Source organism: Bactrocera oleae, chromosome 2 (assembly GCF_042242935.1).
Source record: "Bactrocera oleae isolate idBacOlea1 chromosome 2, idBacOlea1, whole genome shotgun sequence".
Classification (NCBI taxonomy): Eukaryota; Metazoa; Arthropoda; class Insecta; order Diptera; family Tephritidae; genus Bactrocera; species Bactrocera oleae.
The window spans coordinates 2989313-3013430 of record NC_091536.1 but is presented as its reverse complement, the minus strand read 5'-3'; the positions used below and the strand labels follow the sequence as shown (position 1 = coordinate 3013430).

At 35.8% G+C, this 24118-nt stretch overlaps 2 protein-coding genes across 3 annotated transcripts in view; one reads left to right on the top strand and one right to left on the bottom strand.

Annotated features, from left to right (window-relative positions):
* rn (rotund) overlaps nucleotides 1–24118 on the top strand; it is a 134943-nt gene that overhangs the window by 89469 nt on the left and 21356 nt on the right. The window lies entirely within an intron of this gene.
* LOC106622896 (general odorant-binding protein 84a) lies at nucleotides 19998–21212 on the bottom strand. The gene is made up of 4 exons (XM_014242235.3): nucleotides 20915–21212; nucleotides 20783–20844; nucleotides 20604–20730; nucleotides 19998–20534 (listed from the first exon to the last, which is right to left on the bottom strand). The coding sequence occupies exons 1-4, from the start codon at nucleotides 21132–21134 to the stop codon at nucleotides 20440–20442; spliced, it is 504 nt and encodes a 167-aa protein (XP_014097710.2). The 5' UTR covers nucleotides 21135–21212; the 3' UTR covers nucleotides 19998–20439.

Sequence of the window (24118 nt, the reverse complement as noted above, 5' to 3'; positions counted from 1 at the left end):
AACCCACGTGAAAAATGAAAAACAAGGACAATAAAAATAAAAAACTAAGCAAAAGTGCAAAATTTTTGCAAAAATTGCAGCAGCATAACAACAAAAGTACAAAACATGCATGTTAGACACACAAATGTTAGAAAGAGAGAGAGCGAATGAATCAAAACAAATGAGCGCACAAAATCCGCACAGGAGAGAGTGCGAAAGTCAATGAAAGAAATGGTAAGAGTATGGGAGTGGTGCGACGTTGGCAAATTGTGCGTTTAGTTGTGCGAATGGGCCTACAAAGTGTGAAAGTGCGAATAGGCGGCGGCGCCGAGGGGATGTAAAGAGAACGGGAACACGTGAAAGAGTTGCACGGGCTGAAGACAAGTGTAAGCGAGAAAGCGCAAAACTGAAATGTAAATTTGTGGCATTTTTAAGCTTTTTAGCCTATTTTTAATATTAATTAAAACAAATGCAAACACACACAAGCAGATGCGAATTTACACGCGAATAGGTGTCATGCGTGCATAGGCGGCATTTGTGCATAAAGCAGCGTGGCATAGAGCGTATAACTGTACTGCGGCGTGTGCTGTGTGTGCTGTGTGTGTGTGTGTGTGTAGGTGATAAAAGTGTGGGAAACGCGCAACGCCACTTGCGGTTGATTGCTGGGCTGTGTGTATGTATATATGTATGTATGTACATAGCTCGTGCGTAGCGTTGTGCATGTGTGGGTGCATTTGGCTAGTAGACCAATTTGCACATCATATAAACAGCTTTTATTACCTTTTCCCCACACAAACTTCTATAGTTGCGCGTAAGTGTGTTCGTGATTGTCTATTTCCGCAGCCTGGATTTTACGTGTTGATTGCGCTAAATGTTTATTGCTGCTAGCAAAGTGTAAAGAAGTAAGTATAACAACTGAGAATGAAATAGAATAGATTGATCAGTAAGGCGATAGCTTAGCCGAAAAGGTAGCTGCAAATAGTAAAACAAACTATCAAATGCCTGGGACTACTCAACTTTATGCAAAAAGCATTTAGAATAAAAGCACATACGACATAAAAGCTCGTATACGCAACTTAGCGATTAGAATCTTACTTGTCTGGTTAACAACAAATGCAACAGAATGTACATACAAGAGCGCTTGCTGGCCAACGAAAGTGTCGGCGAGGCGACCATGTATGCAAATCAACTTGAATTGTTTATTAGTATTTGCCTTTTGGTGGCCGTGGAGTAGGGCTTAGGGCTGGGTGCGATACTATTTTATCTTACGCGAGAGATATTGTATAGACAATACCAAGACTTGCCTGACTTGTTTAATTGTAGATGCTTCTTATAGCATTTAAGAACCGACTTAAAAAAATTCTATGCTTGAGGGTAAACCTTATATAGAAGGCGAGTATCGGTCCAACACAGTAGTAGGATGAAGCGTGAACTGGCAATAACATGTGCACGAAATAAAAATATTTTTCCGTATGTTGAGCTGCTGTGGAGCGCAAATAGAAAAGCGAAAAAAATGTATAATGTTGAAATGTGCAGAATTAATAAAAATTAAAAACAAGAAAAAACGTTAACTTCGGCTGCATACCTCACAGGGACAGAGTTCAGTTTGTATGGCAGCTATATGCTATAGTAGTCCGATATCGGTGGACTGTGCAAAAGTTTAGATCGATAACTCAAAAACTAAAAAAGAAAGTGATTGGAAAGGTAGTAAATGTAAAAAATATAAACAAAGGAAAACGCCAAAAATTTGCAAAAACAACAACAGCTGCGAAGCGAGTCATTAGCAGACAGAAAAGATAAACAGGCATACAAATTTATTTACATGCCTATCCACCTACGAATCAACCGAACACATACATACGTACATGCACAAGCAGCTTTGCGCATTTGTAGTTTTGCTTAGCTTTTTGTTGCACATACGCACCGTGGCCCCGCCGCAAATAGATGCAAATGCGCGTATGTGCGTGTGTGTGTTTGTTTGCATGTGTACGCTGAGTCACACACACAAAAGCAGCCAGGTAGGCACACACTGACACACCGCTTTGCTATGCTTAATTGTAACGACCAATACATGAGCGGCGGCCGCTCTGCCCCTTCGGCAGACAACTCAAAAAGCCGTTGACTGGCCAACCGCTGCTCTTTCCCATTGGTTTGTGTGTTTGATTTTTATTGGCATATAATTTTATTTAAATTCGTTTATTGTGGCGAGTGCGCGCCGCGCGCTTTTTACACTATTTTTATAATTTTTAGCTATTTTTATTGGACAGACTTTTTATTTGATTTGTTTTATTTTAAGTTTTTTTTTGTTTTTGTTTTTGTTTTACGTTTAAATTTCCTGATTTCCCACACCTAAAACACGCGTCTGTTTTGTGCAGTATACACATTTTAAGCGTGCGGGCAACACAAATTACAAACACAAAACAAGCATGGCAATGAAAATAAAAATGGCAGAAAAATATGCAAAACATAAGAGAAAAAAATCAAAAAAAAAAAAAACAAATATAAATAATTTAAGTTCAAACAAATATGGTTTTGCTAAAAAATCAATTTAATAGCAATGCTGGGCTTTCGGGCCTATGGAGATATGTAAAGTGCACGCACACTATACTACATTTGCTTATATAATTTTAAATACTGCAAAAGACCTATATTATATAGATACATATATGTAGAGCTACCTATATGTGTTATGTGCAAATATGTTCTATGTGTATACACTTTTTATGCCGCATTGTCGTAATTATTTAAGTACAGTCACCAACTTTCGACAGCACATTTTTGCACGCAAGAAAAACTCCGTTAATTGATTGAAATTTGTAATTAAATACTGCACACTTCGCTGTTAATTAACTATCTTGCAATTCGTCTCCACTTTTTTATGTCCTTGTGTACTTTTCACCAAGTAAGCCTTTCATTCTTAAATTGTTACTAAGAAACTACTTGATATTTGTTACAATAATCGAACCTAACCATAAGATTGTCGGGCCGAAGCAATAAGATACCCTAATTTTGCGGCTAAGTTCCAACCAGGAGCAACGTATGACCCGTAGTAGCAATGGCGAGAGCTGATGCAGAAAATCTTAAAGAGACTTATCTCTCGATCGATGAAAAGTGAGATCGGAATGCATGACATCGAAGTGGTAAAGCGCTCACACGAAGAGCTTCCCAAAATTTTGTTAGAAGGTATGCGTACGTATAATGGATGATTTCATGGACAATGCCTTAATTAAAGGTAAAATCTCAGGGCAGAGTTTTTAAAGACAGCTAATTTTGACAAGTAATTTGAAAGTAAGATAAAAACGAATGCAACTGCAGATTATACATATTATATAACTATTTGAGAATATAAATAATTTCATATTGATTTTGATACAAAATGACGACTGCAAGGTCAATTTTCGGAATCACCTTTTTCAAAAGGGCCTCCACAGGCGGTGGCAATTCTAAGAGCTCGTGCTATCTGAAATAAAATAAAAACTCCATCTTAGCCGATTGTCCCAAACGCTTCGACACTACAGCAGGTTGCAGGGGAATAATTTTTTCACTATTTTACCAATTAAGTAATATGTTTAAGACCCTAAAGTCTACGTGAAGTCGAAAAGCTATTGAAAATTCTATACTGGCCTACCCCTTTATAGGAAATACTTTTTCACAGACGACAGAGTTAGCGCTCAATTATCAAACTATGAAAGATTTTGGAGGGGAATTATCCAGATAAACGATTATTTTAAGCCTTCAAATACAACAAAGAAGTGTTCGGGAGATCACTCGTCAAACAATCAAACGTTACTTTTGGATTGTCATTGACAGTGTGACACTGTATTTGTCTGATGTATTCACTGTATTTTGATGACTGCTGCGTCTATGCTCGTAGTTATACGGCTCTACAAGTTGCAATATTTGAAATGAAATTTTCCGACCCGGTGTTACAAGCGGTTTCCGACAAGGCGGCTTTTTAACAAAGAACGTTGCTTTAATCTTAAATCTCTTTATATTAGAAAGAAACTGATATAGGTCATATCAAGAAAAAAATTAAGTAAATCAAGTTCGAAGAACTTATGATTTATACAGTCAGTATAAGACGAAAGTATTTGTGCTCAGAGATACGGGAGATAATAATTGTTATCAAGAGGAAGTTTAAGTGACTCTGCTTCACTGATGTGTAAATTTGGTAAAGTCTAATGGTTTTTCTTAAAATACTGAATAACAATACAACGTTGCTTAAATCGGGAGGATCACTTGGCATTCTCCCGTTTGAATGAATTCGATTCAAATCTATTATTGTATGGCATGTTCGTTTACAGTTTACTAGACGTGCGGGGAAGTTGAAGTCCTATTATTAACTCGCAGTACTCGCTACAGTGAATTATTGTAAATCTCATGCATGCTCTGTGAGACGCCGTTTGTTTTTTCCTGCGTATTTACAAGCATTAGTTTTTTCCCCAACATGTTTGTCATCGTAATATTAATCAAAACTAATATCCATTTTAATATTTATGCACATTTTCGTGAACAATTATTGAATTTAATTGTTTTGATTTTTCGTTTAACAATTTTCAGCTCTTAATTATCTGTTAAATCTTCATTTTCTACGTCGGCCACACAAATGAAACTTTGACTGAAAATAGTTGTAGTTCGTAACACCAAAAAAGAGTTGGGTTGATCTGAAATTTAATTGCTTTAACTTCAATTCAACTGATTGGAGTTGATAATAGTAACAGGGGTATTAATTTGGTGTTCCTGACAAACTTATAAGCTTTTGTGAAATAATGTTTTGTAATAATGTTGGTCAGAATAGAGAAGGACTTCCTCGAGCCGTTCGATAAAAAATATAATATATTTCAATGATACAACTATTTGATCCCATATATTTTCGAGTTACCACATGGCAATGTATTGTAGTAGCGAGGTACTCCTTTCGAAGCTCGTGAAAACTTATCAATAATAGTGATAAGATAATTATTTATAATAGTGTGTTTGGCTGTAAAATTCAGAAATATTAGCGCTAAAATTTATTGCAGTGAACATGATATTTGCGCCAAAGCCAAAATAGGATTTAGTACACAGAAAATAGAGGCAATGGATCAATAGATCTTTTAAAAGAACTACCAATTCTAAAGCACACTCGGGAATACACCACAAAAATGACAAAATTTTAAAGCGCAGTTATAACTTGTCTTCGGAAAACTAGAAATTCAACGTGTGAACACTCATGCTACAAATTCAACTTTGCCTTGGTTAAATTCTTCTCTTCATCGTCATACATACTTCAACGAATATTTTGACGAGTATGACAATCTTACCTAGCCCGTCTGAACATACTTATCATACGATGTAGAAATATAGGTACTTTTTATAATGTACTGCTTAATGTTTTCTGTTGAGTGCAATATTAATTTTCGTTTCGCACGGTTGATTTGTGTTAGAAGTAACATGGTCAAATATTTTCAGACCTTTAAAGTTGTTTATTTATAAACTGAATAGGTTATATTAAGTTTGCCACGGTGTTTGTAACGCCCTGTAATTATATAAATATATAAATAATGATCAGCATGATGACCTGAACTAATCTCACAGTTTTTGAGATAGCGATCTGAAATGGTGTATACGTGCTTTCCTCTCCAAGAAGCTGCTCATTTGTCGGAACCGCCGATATCGTACCACTATATCATAAAGCTGCAATACAAACTGATCGTTCAAAATTAAGTTCTTGTATGGAATACTTCTTTATTTGTGAATGGTGTTCTAGCTTCGGTGCTACCAATAAATTTGTGCATCTGGCCAAGTTATCGCTATTTCTTATGATTGAATAGTTTATATTTAAAGTATTGTAATAGAGGTGGGACACTTTTGTTTATATACTCCAAATACTCCAACACCCCATTCAGGAGTATTTAATAGGCTTTTTATTTTATTTTTGCAATAAATTCGCAATTTGAACTCGAAATTAACTTTATAATAAAAGTTCAGTCCCGCGCCGTGACAACATTATGGGAGGGCAATCTAATACGATAAGCGCGTATCGTGCGTCGGTTTTATTAAACTTTCAATCGTTTTTAAATTTTCGTGGGTTTTGAACAAATTTTTAATTGAGTCTTCAGTTATCATCTTCAGTTCAGAAGCAAGACCATTTTGACGCTTTTGTCCCATCGTGTTCCAAATTAAAATTCAACTCTTCTTAAAGTGGAAAACGGAATGATAGCACGAATTTGCATTAATCCGCATCACTTTAAAGAGGCAATGCGATAAAATGCATAGGTTTTATTAAGTGGTAGGCAATTTTAAATTCAATCGTCAATATTGCTTTCAAAAGTTGAGAACCTTTTGTGCAGTGTCACGTGCTTTCCAAGATTTTATTTGTATACTCTTGCAACATGTTGCTACAAATTTAATAGTTTTGTTCCCCTAACGGTTGTCCGGTATCACTTAAAACAAATTGAGATAGATATGGAGTTACATATATATAATTTTTGGAAATTTTTTTTTTACATCTAGAGGCGGCCCACTTATGAAGTTAGTAGAGTTAGATTCCCCAGGTCTGATCTTCTAGTGGTAAGGGGAAGGTTCCTTCGTTCCGCCCAACGTTTTTCTATTTTTTTCTTATCATCAGATGTAAAAATTCATATATCATACTAATTGAAAACATATTTGGTTTTATGCATGCTATACTAAATTGAATGTTTTTCAAAAAAATATTATTACGATATTTTCGTAAACCTAATCGTTTGAAAGATATTATAAAACAAAACTTGTACAGAGCGATCGTTTGACTTTGAAGAGACTTATTTCTTAAACTATTAAAACTTTCGCATTCAAAAGTGAGAAAAAAACCGTTTTTTTTATTTTCATAATGTAATTGAAATTTATTTTAAAAAAATTGTGTTTTTTTTAAGTTTGTTTGTTAACGAATTCTGTAATAGAATTCTCAAAAAATTTATTATACGCCGACGACGTAAAGCTTTTCAAATCATACACATCAACTGAGGAAAGGTATCTGTTGCAAACAGATTTAAACAATTTGGTTGCATGGTGTGATAGAAATGATTTGCTAGTGAATCTCAGTAAATGTAGGACGATGTGCCGATGTGCTTTTCCCGTAGATCTGTGCAGCCCTCTCCTTATGTAATAAAATACCATAGTCTAGAGCAAGTTTTTAACCATGTTGATTTGGGAGTTAATATGGACCCTAAGCTTAATTTTGGTCTTCATACTGATACTATGGTCTTGAAAGCAAAAGCTGTCCTCAGTTTTGTTAAACGTTGGTCTAAAGAATTTATAGATCCGTATATCTATAAAACACTTTTTACAACTTTGGTTAAACCTATATTGGAATATGGCTCTGTTGTATGAAACCCTAGCTACCAAATCTATTCTGACAAGTTAGAGGCTTTTCAAAAGCAATTTTTATTTTTCGCCTTAGGCCATTTCCGATGTGATTCTAGGGTAAGTCTACCTTTATGCACTAGTCGCTTAAAAGTTATAAATCTATCTACACTTTCTAGTCGTAGGAAAATACTTGGCATAATATTCTTAGTGAAAGTCTTGAATGGAACAGTTTGTAGTTCTTTTCTAATGTCTGAAATTAAATTTAATATCCCGGTTCGCTTTTTGAGGCAGTTTAGACCTTTACTGTAAAAATCCTGTAGATCAAATTTCGAACTAAACCAACCATTCCGCCGTATATGTCAGGCTTTCAATTCTCATTCCAACACATTTGACTTATCTGACTCACTTTTCAAAATTAAAAAGATTTGATTGCTTTCTATTAATAAATAAAAATGTAACAATTTATTTAATAGTAACTATAAATCTTAGCTGTTGAAATTTTTCTTTTTCTGATACGAGTATGCCTGTGTGTCAAAACTAGATTGAATCGGATGAATAATTCCGTATTCTCATATACCCAACAAAAAGATTTCTAAACTTCCAGCTGATTTTATACCGTATATATTATATATGTAATATATCTTAGCAAAATGAACTGAACGTACAATATTGAATATACTTTAGTTTAATGTCGAAAATCGGTCAGTTTGCGCAACCCAGATCTTTTCTGCGCCAATATACCCTATATAGTGATTTCTGACATTCCACCTGCTTTAAATCGCTTGGGTTGATCAAAATGTGGGATATTTTAGTGAAACTAAATGGACAAGCTTTCTTAAAAATTATGTGATTCAGCGCTAAATATGAATGGAATTGGCTTAGACCTTGGTTCAAACCTCATATTCTTAAAGTAATAAATTCCTATCCTTTGGTTGACGTTTTGCACATCACCTCAATATATTATACAAACCCTCTTCGATTGAATTTATGTCAGATATGTCTTATTTGAGCATGATTTTAATATAATTTTCTCTGATGGGAAGTAAAATGAAGTTATAAAGTTACTTTAGTCTATGACCAATGATATAAATTAATAAGATACAAATTTGATTGTAAACCATTTACGATCTCGTCAAACATTTAATGTTGAATTCTTTCGCAACATTTTCAAAATAAAGTTTTGCCACACCTGAAGGTATTTTCCCGGCTTTAATCCTTGCAAACTGCAAGAGTATAACATGTTCGGGGTGTTACAAACTTTATTGCAGATTTAAAATACCCTGTCGGAGTTACTTACAACCGGGAACTTCACCATTTAGGTTGAATCTGTCATCAAGTGGTTGCTACCTAATGGTAGAAAGTTCTATTACAAATTAAAAGGAGCAGACTGAATTCGAGATAGTATGCAATGCTTGTGATTCGATTATACAGATACAGACATGAAGCTAATACGTATAAAAATTTATTTAAATTGATAAAGTGGTAAGGATAATGGGGTAAAAGATAAATGTAGAGAGTCCCAGTTTATAGTTTTTACCGATTCATATGTGTTTTCGAATTTTCCTTCTGTAACGAAATTTTTGAAGCATTATCTATTCCATAATAGTAGAGGACAATGTGTCGACGTATGTTTTTAAGGCCACATATGTCTCTATTATCTGTCTACTTTATTCACTTCCATTGGATATAGGGTTATACTTGTATATACTCGGTTGTATTTTCTGATGGTTGACTGGCGATTAAAAAGCTCAAGCGATGCCCATTTGTCAATTTCTTTTCCTTAGAACTTCATCACCTTTGGGGTGCTCTGCTACGTTATACATATGTTCAGGTAGCGATATTACAAATTAGATTAATGCAATTAGGAATGAAGCTAGACACGCCTAAACTAATCTCTAGACCACTAGCTTAAGTCTTAAGGATCCTGCACCTAGGCGCTGTGGATCTGCTGCAACTTCTGCTCGAAAAATATTTTATTAGTTCGAAAGCATTAAATTTTATGGAGTGTATCCTATGTACAATAGACGTCTCCAACTATGCGTTGACACAGCCATAAAAATATTCTTGGGGTTTTGTTATAGAATGATCGTTAGCCTTATAATAAAACTCCTTGTTTTGTGTAGTTTTTAACAACCCTTACCATCACACAAAAGTCCCATAAAACATAATTAGTTTAACTATAGACCCAATACCCTTGCCCTCTTTACTTCCTTCTTGAGGCTTATCTGAAATTACGATGAAGGACAAAAAACCACAACTTGATTGGGCTTTACTCCACTCCTCTAACACTATTCTATTGCAGAAAATATTTGACTTTAACCCTCATTTCATCCTATAATGAGATTTTGAAAAACTTTCTTCAATTACTTCATATTGGTATGCAATGACCGCCCTTCAATATAGGCCTATTGAGAACTGTTTCTTTGTAATTCTAGTCCTTAAAGAAAAAATTCTATAGTTTCAATAAGGAAGGAGAAAAGAGTAATTAGTTTTGATGAATATTTTTCAATTATAGGTATTAAATAATTAATGAAAGTGCTGAGGTCTAATGCGAATTTTTCCTGATTCTTGAAACAGAAGTGTAAAAATTCGTAATTTTTTTTAGTTGAAAATCGTTTTTTACTTGGACGCGGTGTTAATGATGAATTAAGATTAATATGTTTAAATTCATAATCGAAGTTTTAAAATTTTTTGGGCTTAAATCAAGTCAAAATTTTCTTTTTCTACAGCAGCCTTTCAGAAGAATACCAGTGCAATCAAACAGAATTAATTTTTCGTTAGATTTTATTATTTTTCACGTTGAATTCTGGAAATTCGAGCGCAACAACAAATCCGCGTGCTCTACGCAACGGCATTTCAACATTCGTACTGTTGTTGTCAAGTGCATTGAAGTAAAAATAGGTAATAATAAATAAATAAATAAATTCAGTAGTGTTGCCGCCTATTAGGACATAGCGCTGCGAAAAACGCACAAAACTCACACGCCGCTATATTTAATAAAACAACAACTAAATAAAAATAGAAAATATAAAATACATAAAAATAGAAATAAAATGTTTGACCCGCCTCCGAGTCAAGACGGCAATTGTGGTGTGAAGTCGATGAGCGGGTGCATAGTGGACGCTGCACACATACGTACAAACATATTTTTAATTGTAGCCCAGATACATGCGGATATACCATATATAAATAAGGTTATATATATATATAAGAATGTGTGTTTGTAGGCGTATATACATATTTGTTTGTGTGCTGCATGTGTGGGAAATTGTGTAAATCGGTTCACTTTCACAATGAGGCCTTGCTCTGCCGTATCGTCATGCAGGCGTGGCGTAGCGAGACGTGGTGCATTCGGCAAGGCCTGTGAGCGAAGTTAAGCCTGCTACACATTTTTATTATATTTTTACTACGGCACGCTTACCCTCCTTCAACCTGCAGTAGCCCTGCTGGCCAACAAAGTACTGTACTTCCGGTTGACGGCAGTTTTGCTGTCATTTTCACGCACACAAAAACAAATACATATACCTGTATGCATACATAGCCATCAATCTGTCTACAGCAACCAAAACTTATTGACAAAGCCTGCTTTTCAAGCCCTCATTAAAATAACGGGATGCCGATTTAATTTGACAAATCGGACTGAGTTAGAAAGGTGCATAGATTTATTTTGTATTTATATATGTAAATATCTAAGGTTATTTCTCTATTTTTTTTTTATACTGAAGAAGTAAGTACTAATTGATCTAACAATACCTCACCTCTTCTGTAAACGCTTAGATGATCGTAGCGAATATCACTGACACTGGATTATTCAGACCGAATATGCTAATCTGTTAATTCGTTAGTTGATACTTGTACCTCGTTAAAACATTTAACTGTGAACATATTTTTTACTCTATCTCAGTAGTGTGGTATATTTTGTTCCAAATCGACTAACGAGTTAACAAGGCTGGTATGAATACTCTTATTAATTTCAAGTGTTGATAGAAATGGATAATTGATAATACATATCTATGCTTAAGAGTGCATTTATATATGCTGGCGATAGTGCACAAATGTAAATATTTGTAATACATATGATATCTGGGCGGATGGACACCAGGAAATTCGGTTACGACCTCCTGAGGCTTTGGGTATACAAGTACTTGGTATTACATCAAAGATCAGACATGATTCGGACGAGTCCATTTAAACGGCGCGTACAAATCGAATCGATACCAATTTTTTTCTCGATTGATAAAACCTTTGTTATGTTCGTGTGATCTTCATGTGTCAATTAGAATATGACGCCGCTAGTTTGTCTGGCGTTTTTTACCCAGGAAAATATATGAATTTTTTGTTTCCATCACGGCTACGGAATCTTTGAGAATTTTGAAAAGTGTTTTGCGGAGTTAATCACGAACATTAGTATTTGAGTGGAAGGTCGTGAAGTTATAAAAAACTTGCCCCATGCGAATCGTCCATTCACCTCTGTTGATTACACGTTTATATCTTAATTTAGCGTTAAATTATGTTTTCGATTAATGTGGTCGGATTACGACCTTCTTATGGTGCCAAGGAGCATGTGTACCAAGTTTCATCAAGACATCTTTATTTTTACTCAAGTTACAGCTTGCGCGAACTGACGGACGGACGAAGGGACACACAGACAGTCGGGCGGATTTCAACTCGTCTCGTCATCCTGATTATTTATATATAAATAGCCCTATATTTGTCTGGATTAGCTTTAGATGATACAAAGAACCGTTAGGTGAACAAAACTGTTATACTCTGTAGCAACATAATAATGTTACCAATCCAGACCTTCCCTAACAGTAATGTATCAGATATAATAATTTCCACTTGACCGAACATTGTTTAGATTGGTCAAAATGTGTGATATATATTTTTTGGCGGTTTAATGGCCGGTATAGATCTTGGGCTAATGCGTATAACTCTATTAACATTTTTCCGCCATACATGTTAAATTTCATTTCAATTCTTTAATTGTGTTCACAGTTATATGAATAACAATTTCGACTTGTATTATCACATTTGGTAGTCAACATTCGTGATATTGGTGCGTACCCTTTCCCCACAGCGCTAATGTAATGAATATGGAGTCACTGTCGTGTCCTAATAATGCCGTTAAACAAAAACTTATAAAGTGCTATAACTAAGGCGGAAATTAATTTATAAAACTGTAATTTAGTATGGCGCATAACAGTAGGGAAAGACATCGTGGTTTGAAAATTAAAACAAAAAGTGGATGTGGCCTCACCTCTAACAGTATATATCTCACAAACCTCTAAAGTTAAAGACAAAGGGAAAATGGGATAAAATAGATGATAACACACGGATAAATTGAAAACTACTAATAAATACATCAAGAGTATTAAATTTGTCTTTCTACTTGATGCATAAAGGAGCTAGTTTGAAAATTGGTCAATGAGCTTGGCACCGTCCATGTTTATGTAAAATCCTATAACTCTATTTATTTAACCAAATGCGGTAAATAATATTATGCCAATTTTAAATTCCGGTTGATGATTTTACCCTAAATTATATAAATCAATCGCCAGTAAACTATCGGAATAGAACCATTCATAAATAGCGTCGTTGAGGTACGCCATCTCGGGTCTCAAAATTGTCGAAATCGGAATAAAACTTTCCAAGCCATTAAATACCTTATATGTGACTGACTTTTCGCCGAAAGTATCGTTCAATCTGTAAGATATAATAATTCCTAACAATAATGTGCTCTGGTATTGAAAATGGGTATAATCGGAGAAAAACTTCCTCTAGCTTCCGAATATCTAATAAAAGGGAAAGGGTTTACTTTATATCATAAATATTTTTCAATCTGTGACATATTTTTATGAACATCTTTCTCTGGTATTAATATGTTGTAATATCGACAATGGATAAAATTGGGTCAATACTACACCAAGTCCCCATATACCAAATATAGCAGAATTAAGTGAAAGTATAAGATTAGATGTACTATAGTTGAATGCTGAAAATATGTGTGAAATCGGTCAAATATATTATATATATTAAATATTAGTGAAATCGGTCGAGACTTTGGTTTACCAACGATGCGACACTTCGGAGACAGAGGTGAAGAGATTAAAGGCGCAACATATATTCCTATTACTATTTTCAACTTCACTCAGTTGAATTGAAGTTAAAGCACCAGTTGAAAGTTTTTGATACTCTAGTCAACTCCACTGGCACCGACTTTAAAACCGTAATACCACAAGAAATTTGAAGTTTGACAACACTTCCACGAAATTTTTTTTTGACGGATTGAGTTGATATCGATAATATCGAATTTCAAAACTTCAATCAAAATGCAGTTGGATTGAAAACCGTAATAGGTAGCAACATTTTAAATCATTTGCTGTATATGAACATATTATAAGGCACATGTATGTGTGTATGTGCATCTTTTGTCCTATTTCGGATACTTACATATATTAAATATTGTAGTAACAGTTTTTAAAATCGCGCTTTTTTGCAACGAGTAGATGCATATGTATATATGGTATATATACATATACATTTGTGCGCACTACACGTACATACATACACACCCATGCATTCACATATAGTTGCATAAGAGTGGGCTTGTTAACTCACACTGCTATTGTTGTTGTTATTATTATTATTGTATCTACGGTCATGCATATGCATTATCCGCATTACCGTAATGATATGTGTATGCATTTACACACATACATTTATACATACATACATATATACATAAGTACAGAAATTGTTGTTTGTTATTTGACACATTAGCTGTCGAGCGTCTAGATCGTCCGCCCCCAACCACAGTTGGGTGATGATAATTGCAACAACAAAACGAAAAACCAGCAAGGCCCACACCAGCCTAACAAAAAATCCTGGCGCTGTTGGACAGCAACTACAACGACAACAACACCAAAATACTCTCTCAACAAAACGCATTTTTTCGAATTTGTTTTCCTTCTTTTTTCATTTTAATTTTTGTTTTCGTTTTTTATTTTGTTTGTTTCATTTCTAGTTTTTGTTTTTTGTGTTTGTCTTTGCTTGTTAGCTGATGCGTCGTTTTTGCAATTGTTTTTGCGACGCACCAACGCATTGCACGCATGTGCATCGTCGTGTTGTCATTATGTTGCTATTGCACTTACACGTCATGTTGCAGGCCACACACTCAAAGCAGAGCAAAATACAAATATGTATGCTACAAAAAAACAAATAAAAAAAAAAAAAATCCAACACAAAAACCGACTAAAAATTATTGGAATGTGTTTTTTTCTATACTGTTACACCCTCTTACGCAGTCGGTGCATAGGCATACACACACACACAGCATAGGACTTGATTGTGGGAGGTGGGAAAGAGCGAACGCAAAAAATTGTGGCAAAACACGCATTGACAGAGTGGCCACGTGATTGTTTAAACGTAGATTTAAATTCACTCTCACGCGCCAAGTAACATTTTATAAAACCATTAACTTAGAACAGTGACTTGGTAGTTAGCTGATTGAGAGTGAATGTTCCATAAATGTTTGATCTCAAGCGGTCTCGCTTAACCCATCATTAAGCTCATTGAGCTCCCAAGTGATCTCTAACTAAACACTATTCAACAACTCGGTGGATTTGTTACAAGCCCTAAGCTTGTTCCACACCCACTTTTAAATTGGAACGTGGAACTTTTTATCTGAAGCTAAATGCCGTTGGTCCGACCACTATCTATGCTACCTCAAATTTAGTAAAGTTACGCCTTGTTCTGCTGGTGTTTCAATACCTCAGGTATGTCTTTAGCCGCTCAACGGTTTCGAACAAGTTTCTCTTTTATTTGTGGAACACAATCTCATTCAACTAGCTGATTTAGTATTTACTTTAAGAACCAGAGTTATTAACGACTTGTTTACATAACATCGTCCGTCTAATCGCGTGAAATTATAGGTCGAGGTGGCCTGCTAAAATAGTTAACAATACTATTCAAGAATTTGGCAGGCAAAAGATCGATCGTAGAAGAGGCTGGGAGGCATCATTCAGCTGAAACCACAAGCCGTCATAGTTGGGTTCAAACATGTTGGTATTTCTGGCAGAATTAAAAAAAAAAAAAATTAAGTGAAATTGGGTTTGGTCCGAAGTACACTTACTTTCTGAATTATTTACCGTACCTTATTTGAAAAACAAAATTTTCAAGCGTAGTCTTTTCCAACGCGAAACAAAGAAATAGATGATCCTATGCTTACAATTATTGATAACTGAAATTTGTAAATAAACAATGCAAGATTCTTATGCAATCAAGTCGCACCACGTTTCATGAAATTTTGTTTCGTTAAACTCGTTTGTCAGTGGACTTTCCAGGCCGGAGGCCAACCGTAACACAAACTTCAATTTCGTCAATGCCCAACTTACGAAGGCGAGAGCCGTGAAACTTAAGTCACATAACATTGAAAACAAACTTATAACATTTTTCAAAGGTCTATGAAACACACAATTTGACTTCAAGAGAAATTTTTAAACTCTTTGAACATAAGTAGATCAGATTCTGTCGAGCCAAATTGTGCAAGTTAGAGATCAAGAATGCTTATATCGCCTTATCATAAGAGTTCTATTGAATTTAGTGCTCTATAATTGGGCTTTGAGCTCACAGTTTCTATGTGACACCTCCTTGATTCACTTAGCTTAAAATTTAATTTAAATTTTTTTTTTAATTTGCGTTAGTTAATTATTGCTCGCTGGTCACGGACTTATTGGCAACCATAGAGGCCATACAATTAAAGCTAAAAAAAATGTCTATAGTAGCCAGCAGCCATAACTGTCGATGCAGCCACATCGACGGCGCAGTACATAAGGATGAAGAATGAGGCAAAACGATGGCACTAGCAATAACAACGAAGCCAAATAGAACAACAAAACAAAATAAAATAAAAGCACTAGCTACATAGAGACAGATGAGTATAGCTAACCAAAATGAATGTGTAGCTGGTTGCAACGCCACCAACGGCGCTACTGCGACAACAACACAACTGTTGCAACATCTAACTGCCCGATAGGCGCAGCGTCGGCGACAGAGGCAGCGACGGCGAATCGGTTTCTGCGGGTCAAAATGTACGTATGTAAAATAGCAAAAACCAAAAACAAATCAAAAACGTTACAAAAAATTTAAAAAATGGAAAAAATTGTGAAGAAAGAGATTCGCTAAAAATGGAAAAATATACAAAAGGGTAAAAAAAATAAGGAGAAACTTTCAAATAAAAAAATAAGCATAGTTTTGAGACGCACGGACGAAAGGGATATATATGAAATTGAGAAAAAAGCAAAAACAAGGTGAAAGTGCATAAAAAATGCAGGACTAAATATATTATATAACGTTGTGAGAAGAAGAAGAAGAAGAAGAAGAAGAAAGCGACAGGCGCACGAATAAACGGCTATGAATAGTAATAGTGGAAGGAGCGGGGATGATGAGCGTCTAGGTGTTAGTAATGGGTGAGATAACGGAGATTGTGGATTGTGGGAGACAGTAAAAAAATACGAAAGCCGGCGATGGTCACCATCTTTTAGGAGCGATTTTGCTCTGCAGTGTTCAATGTATTTAACTGGACACATGTACACATTCATATGTAGGTATATATGTATTTTATGATTATTTAGTACCTTTAACTGATTTGGAAATCAATCTCTGCTAATTTAGCTGCAACGACTGTGTTGCAGGGATGACCAGGCCTATTGTTGCCTGCAACGCTGCTGCAATAACCAGCAATTATAGTGAAGTAGCAAATTATAAACATCTATATTTTTCACATTCCATTGTACATATATACACACAAATCGACATATAGGCAATATCATTACTAACATCATCACCAACATCAGCTTCCGCTGTCGCTTGTCGACCCCAAATGTCGTTATTAGCCAACAACAACACCAATAACAACTATGTGCAAGCAAAAGCACCCTTAATACAATGCAACAATACCAGCAACAACCGACATCATAATAGAAAAATCAGCAGCGAGTCACATTTACCGCCTTCCTCACCGAGCCGCGGCTCACGAAAAAGCACGTGAAACAGTCCGGTCCAGACCAGTTAGTGAACGCCAAAAATAAAAATAAAAATAAAAATAAAAGTAAAACAACAAAACAAACTCAACTAGCGAAAGAAAAAGTGTAATGCAAAATATAAAAAACACACAACAACAATAACGCGTAAAAAAATGTGTATTTGCTGTTGCTTTTCGTAACAACTTTTTATTATTCAAAAGCACGCGCAAGCCCATCCAATATGGAGCAACGGGTGTTAGCGGACACAGTCGTGTCTGCTTTGACTGTTTTGTGAATAGTGTGCAATTGTGGCAAAAGCGTGCAAAACAATGCGCCAACAGTGCGAGTGGCGGCACTGTGTGTCTGTTGCACTGTCGCAGAGCCCAAAATGAATGTCGAAATACCCCGTTATGACGCTCTACTTGTATTATGTTAGTTCTCGTTAGGTTATACTAGCGGTATGTTAGCTATACATACCCTTACAGGTCCTTAGTAATGCCAGATCGATGTTCAGTTTAATTTGACCTGAAATATTCGTCATATAGGACGTCAACACTTTCTGTTTTCCGGCAGCCACTACATCTAGCAAGGAGGCACTTCTAAGAACGCTCTCTTGTGCTCTATTACTTCATTACCTTTCAAGGTTAGGTTATAATGTCAGTGGATGTGAGCAAGTACCAGTACCCTTCAGATTTCGCCCGAAAGTGCTTCCCTGAAAAATGTGTGGACTCCTTATTAGTATTTTAAACATCTCTTACATGAGAAATTGTGTTTAAAATATTTGGTAAATGTCAAATTATCAGCTGTTCGTTACATATCACTGCGTCGAAGACGCCTACCTTCATGTCTCAACCAAAAACCTCCGACATTAGCGCTACGTTTTTATAACCTCAATATGGTATATTAGTTTACCACGAAGTATGTAACACCAAGGAAAACATCGGACACCCTATGGAATACAGATATTTATAAATGATTAGCATGACGAGTTGAGTAGATTTATCCGTCTCCTGCATATACACTAATTAGTCCCTAAGTTATTGAGATATCGATCTGAAATTTGCACACGTCCTTTCCTCTCCAATAAGCTGCTCACTTGTTGGAACCGGTTATATCGGATCATTATAAGATATAGCTTCCTTACAAACTGATCGATCAAAATCAAGTTTTTGAATGGAAAAAATTTTTTGAATATTATCTCTTTCATATGTTGGTCGCAGCTATGTCTTAGATGGTCCATCCATTGAGTCCAATTTTCGATGACTCGTTCGAGCATTTCGACTGGTAATTGACGAATGACACGCGTAATGTTTTGCTCCAAGGCTTGAATCGAAGCGGGATTGTCCGCATAGACTTTAGGCTTTACATATTCCCACAACAAAAATTCTAATTCTCTGATATCACACGATCTTGGTGGGCAATCGACCGTCCCAAAACGTGAAATTATATGCTCACCAAAGTGTTCTCTCAATAAATCAATTGATTGATGCCGTGTGTGGGAAGTGGCGCCGTCTTGTTGAAACCAAATGTTGCCAAGATCAGGAGTTTCAATTTCAGGTGTCAAATTGCCGGTTATCTAGGCGCGATAACGGTCGCCATTGACGGTTACGTTCCACCGGCATCATTTTTGTAGAAATATGAGTCGTTGATTCCACCGGCCCACAAATCACACCAAAACTTTTTTTTTTGTTTTTTTTTTTTTGATGAAATGGCAGCTCTTGAATCTGTACAGGTTGCCTTTTATCTAAAATGCAGCAAATTTGCTTGTTTACATACCCATTAAGCCAGAAATGGGCCTCATCACTTAACCAAATTTGGCACTCTTGGCCCATAGAGCGTAGCGATGTCGCTTGGGCTTCAGTTCTTGCACAAGCTGTATTTGTACGCTTTCAATTTAAGATTTCGACGTAAAATGTGTCAAATCGTTCCATACATTCGAGTTGCTGCGCTGAATCGACTCTCCACGGTCTTCGTGAACACTCTCAGCTACGGCCGCTATATTTTCTTCAGTGCGCGCTGAACGTTGTCTATTCGGTAAAATATTATCCAATAATGAATGCTGGGTTTCAAGATGGGTGATGGTGTTGCGAATAGTACGCCAATTGACCATAAGTTGAGCGAAGCGTGCGAAACACATTCTTTACAGAACATACATTTTCGTAATAAAGTTGAACGATTTGTAAACGTTGTTTAGGCATAAGTCTTTCCATGATAAAATGCCAAACAATACTGAACAAAAATAACATGCGAACTTGACCCGATTTACACGTGCTGTCAAAAAGAGGCTATTGAAAAGAGTACCTGTACTTGGATCACCTGTCATTATTACCCAAGGCAACATACATATATCTGCCATATAAACTGAGCGATCAAATTAAGTTCTTGTGTGGAATCTTTTGTATTTGTGAAGAGTGTTATAGTTTGCGTGCAACCGAGGATAACTTTTTTTTTTGTTTCAAATTTCGTGATTGTCTAATTGGCTATTTAAGTTTAGTCATTAAAATCTGAAGATACAACCGAAAACTGGTAGCAAAAATTAAAGAAAATTGTTTAAAGAAAAGGAGCGCCAATTACTTGGCAGTATCAGTTTGTTGTCGAAAATCTAAATTTATGAATTTTTTTATATTCTAAAATAATTTTTTACACAAAAGTAAGCAATAAAATTAATTAATTTTTTCATTAATACATTTATTTAAGCAGCTAAAATGGTAGCATTTATAGGTATGCTAGATAACATTATATAAGCATTCCATCCTCAAGCAGCATTTATCAATAAATACCCTTCAAGTATACATAATCTGTACATACACATCTAATCGGATTCACATGAGCCATTAAAGTTCCACAAATCAGCAAAGAAGCCTTCGATCAACGGTCCGATAAGAATACGTATATTGGTGCGGCTGCAAAGCAAAGTGCTTCTAAATATTTTTATTATGGTGTAGATCTAAATATTGAACTATTTTATATAATATAATTCGAATTTTAATTATAGCAAATATTAGACAGAACGACTTTCAGATGCACGAAGAGCAAAAACAATTGTAATAACATGTGGCTATGCGACCATTTAAAGTTAATTGTTGCTCGTGAAGCCGTCAGAATATTGTCAAACTATCGGTTTATTACGGGCATCCACGAGAGCGCGTAACATTAGGCACTTAGCGATGGCATAGGTGCGCTTGCAAGGACAGGTCTCACGAGCTAAAAAACAATTAGAATCATATACATTAAAAATCTGGCGCTCCGGCAGCAATAACTCAGTAATCTTACAGCCTTCATTTTGGCAGACGGGTATCGAGTCTCCAGTGGCTGGCCACATAGTTTGCCTGATCAGTGTAGGATTCAGTTGCCAATTTCGCAAAAGGCCCGTGTTCTCCATGTAGCATTTCAAGAAGCACTACAGGCAACGGTTAGTGAAAGTTTATTGATAGTTCTTCAATCACACTTACCATGCCTGTTTTGTCGGTTATGTTCGGCAATTCTGCGGTTTCATTGAATTGCTGAATATACTCTGGAAATATTTCCAAAGATATCATATATTATTTGTACCGAATGTACGATATGTTTGCGCCTAAACTTACCTAACGGTACTGTGAAACTGGCGTTACAAGTGCGCACTACTTCCTCAAAGTCGAAGCCTGACGCGTTTGCAGCGCGCACGGACGGTGTGGTCGTCTCCATGGACTGCTGCTTATCCAATTTGTTATTCGTTGCATCTGTTTGCGGATTTGCCTTAGTTCCAGCAAGAACCCGAAGCAAGAGCAGTGAGAGAGCTAGACTGAGCTGTCGATGATTGATCATTTTTTTAAGTTTCTGTGTAAACTATTTTGCTTTCGAAAACCGATTTTCACTGAAACTTGCTCAGATTGTTACTGATATTTAAATGAAATATTTTTTTTAATAATTTATACCTATTTATACCTACTTATTGTGGGTTAATAATTATCTCATGCCACAATGCGCTACATTCGGCCTAATTCTTTCATATTTGAAGTCTTTGAAAATCAAAAATTATAAAATTTAATTATAGAAAAAATATAAAATAAATTGAAAAAAAACAAGAATAAAAATGTTTTATAATATTTCATTCAGCATAACTGTTTAGTAATGTGTCAACTGAGGGAAACTGTAAAAAATTTTAAGAAATATAAAAGAGATGGAAGTATTTTCGAATTTAGCTATGAACTATTTTTGTGCAACAAATTTGCTTAGAAGCCCTTACCACATACGCAGTACTCATATGATTACTTTCAATCACAATTATATAATAGTTCCGTTATGCTGACCGTAGCATTCATTAAGGTGGTTTCGTGTGTGACAAGTCTGGCAGCAATTTATTAAATTATGGAAAAGGTAATTTATTTGATTGCTATTTGTTATTCAAACTACAACAATGAGTTTAGGCTATTTTGTATATTTCGTAATATGTTTGCAATTATTTGCAATCGAATGCATTATTCAAAATACAATATCATTTTTGAATTAGCAACCTGCGATTTATTTCTAAAACCCAATTAGCGCCGAAGCACTAATCGTTTGAGTACGTGACTGCTAGTCGCTGAGTCGTGGGTTCGTAATATGATTGCGGCGCATAAAAGTTCAAACCATTCATCGATTGAAGTTTTGGTCAAATCACCAAATAATTACATATAAGTCAGTTAGGCATTTACATGCGGCATAAAATTGCCTTGCTCCAGAAATTGGGCCAAATACCTACATGGGGCTAATAACTATTGTATGATTTAAAATTATATTAAAATATTCATGAATTATAGTCAAATTGATTTCATTTTCATTGGCGTACATAATGCAACAATTTAAAATAGTTTACAAATATTTAGTCTAAATAAGGTTATGTGACGTGTTTGACATCTGACATGCAAAACAGAAATAATAATAATTGGAGTTGGTTACCATATCATTTTGTTATGAATAAATTAGTATTTCAGTTTTAAATTGAACGTTTTTTAAATGCGGTTTTTCTAATTGATTTCTAACGTGTGAGGGCCTATCAATACAGCGATGTTAACCTTGCTAAGAACTACTAGTTCAATGGATCTTTTACGTTCCACTCTGGACCAGTACCCTTCGCAACCCCTCAAGTGCTGGTTGCTGACCACCGCTTGCTAAGCTCGCGCGAGACCCATAAATTCAGCGCCCGAATTGCAAGTTCATCGGCTTTGCAGTTTCGACGATTCCGCTGTGGTCAGGCACACAGACAAGTTTAATATGGAACTTAATGAGGACAGGAGGGGAACGTACTCTGAGGCCTGTCAGGATTTTAACGGGTCGTGGTATTAATCCAACAGCCATTTTTGCAGATTTTTATCCCTACAGGATACCTCGACTACCAGCCCACGTTTAAACCAAATCCGAGTACGTAATCCTAAGTATATTTCGTGTCGGTCAGGAGTCAATGGTCCGTAGGAGTTCTACAAGGCCGTGAAGGCCGCAAGTAATTTGGCATTCCCCAGGATATACCGCGTGGAGGCAAACCTGTCGTACTTTCCGGTTTAGTGCCTTAGTCACTTATAATAATTTGTTCGATTCCAAAGATTTGGACGATTACTGTCAAAAAGCTGGTAAGCAGTTTGCTGGCCAATATGGTTTTTAACTGGACGGTAGTGGGCCATTTAAACTAGATATGTGTAAGTATTTTTGGTAACTTTACATTACAAATCTTGAAGTAAAGAAATTTACTAACAAAATAGTTTGCCAAATATCACGCTGAGCTTTCAATCTTTTAACTGAGTTTTTAAAGCTTCAACTCAACTTTTAATAATAATAATGTTTTCGATTACGTCAGTGAAGTAAACTTGAGTAAACTTCCCTGTAGCTTTCAAAAACACCATTATACACACTTTCTCTCTAAAAATATCCATTTTCGGAGTCCTTTGGGCTCGCATTGACAATGAATATTGACCGTACTGTCCTAAAAGCATAAATTCCAGATGATTTTTTTTTAATATAAACATTACTTAAGGATTAGCTTTTAAACCAAAATAACTACTTTATATAGTTAAAGTTTTTGACTTTGCTGAGTCCACAAATTACTCATTCTTCGCTCAGTAACTCTGTTACTACCAGCAAGTCTTAACATTTTTTTTTCAAAACTATTTCTTTTATTAAACATTTAAGTATTTTTCTTTCAAGAAACCATCAGTAGTAGCCCACTGTTCATGCGTGCGGTCAGCCAGTCCGTGCTTTGTCGGCCACTCAGTCGGCAATCGGTTTCGGTACTTCTAATGGTGAGGCCGTTGGAGTACGACTAGCAGTGGGTTGACAGCAAGCGCCATCGCCACCAACACCATCGTCAGCACAGTCTGTGGAGTGAGGCTCGTATATATGTATAGGTGCTCGGCTAGCTGAGCTGGCAATTGTATTGGTGTTGGTGTAAAGCGCCGATAGACAGTTGAACGCATCTCTCGCCTGCGACGAGGTGAGCCGTGTGTTGTATTGTGAATGGATGGCATGGCATAGCATGGCACAGATGAATGGTTAACGGCGCAAATGGTGGGGAGCGGTGCCGATGGTGATTGTACACATTGGGGAAAAATGCGCGCGCTGCAAAAAAATTAGAATGCAAAACATTTTTTCCTGTGCTTGTGTGCGACTTTTTGATGTATTTTTTTCTATTTTTTGAGTTTTAAGGCTTTGCCATCGCCGTTAACTGTGTCGTTGCCTTTGCCTTGCTGCTGCAACTCCTTTTTGATTTTTTTCATAGCCAGATAGCTGATTTTTATACCTTTTTCTTTTTTTATTCTAAAGAAAGCCGGTGAGACGAA

Bases quoted from the DNA above. Each gene is read 5' to 3' on its own strand.
- LOC106622896 (XM_014242235.3), bottom strand. From the start codon at position 21,134: ATGATCAATCATCGACAGCTCAGTCTAGCTCTCTCACTGCTCTTGCTT. The intron at 20,731-20,782 runs GTAAGTGTGATT...CGTTGCCTGTAG, and splicing joins TAACCGACAAAACAGGCATG to TGCTTCTTGAAATGCTACAT. The intron at 20,535-20,603 runs GTAAGATTACTG...ATTGTTTTTTAG, and splicing joins CGTCTGCCAAAATGAAGGCT to CTCGTGAGACCTGTCCTTGC.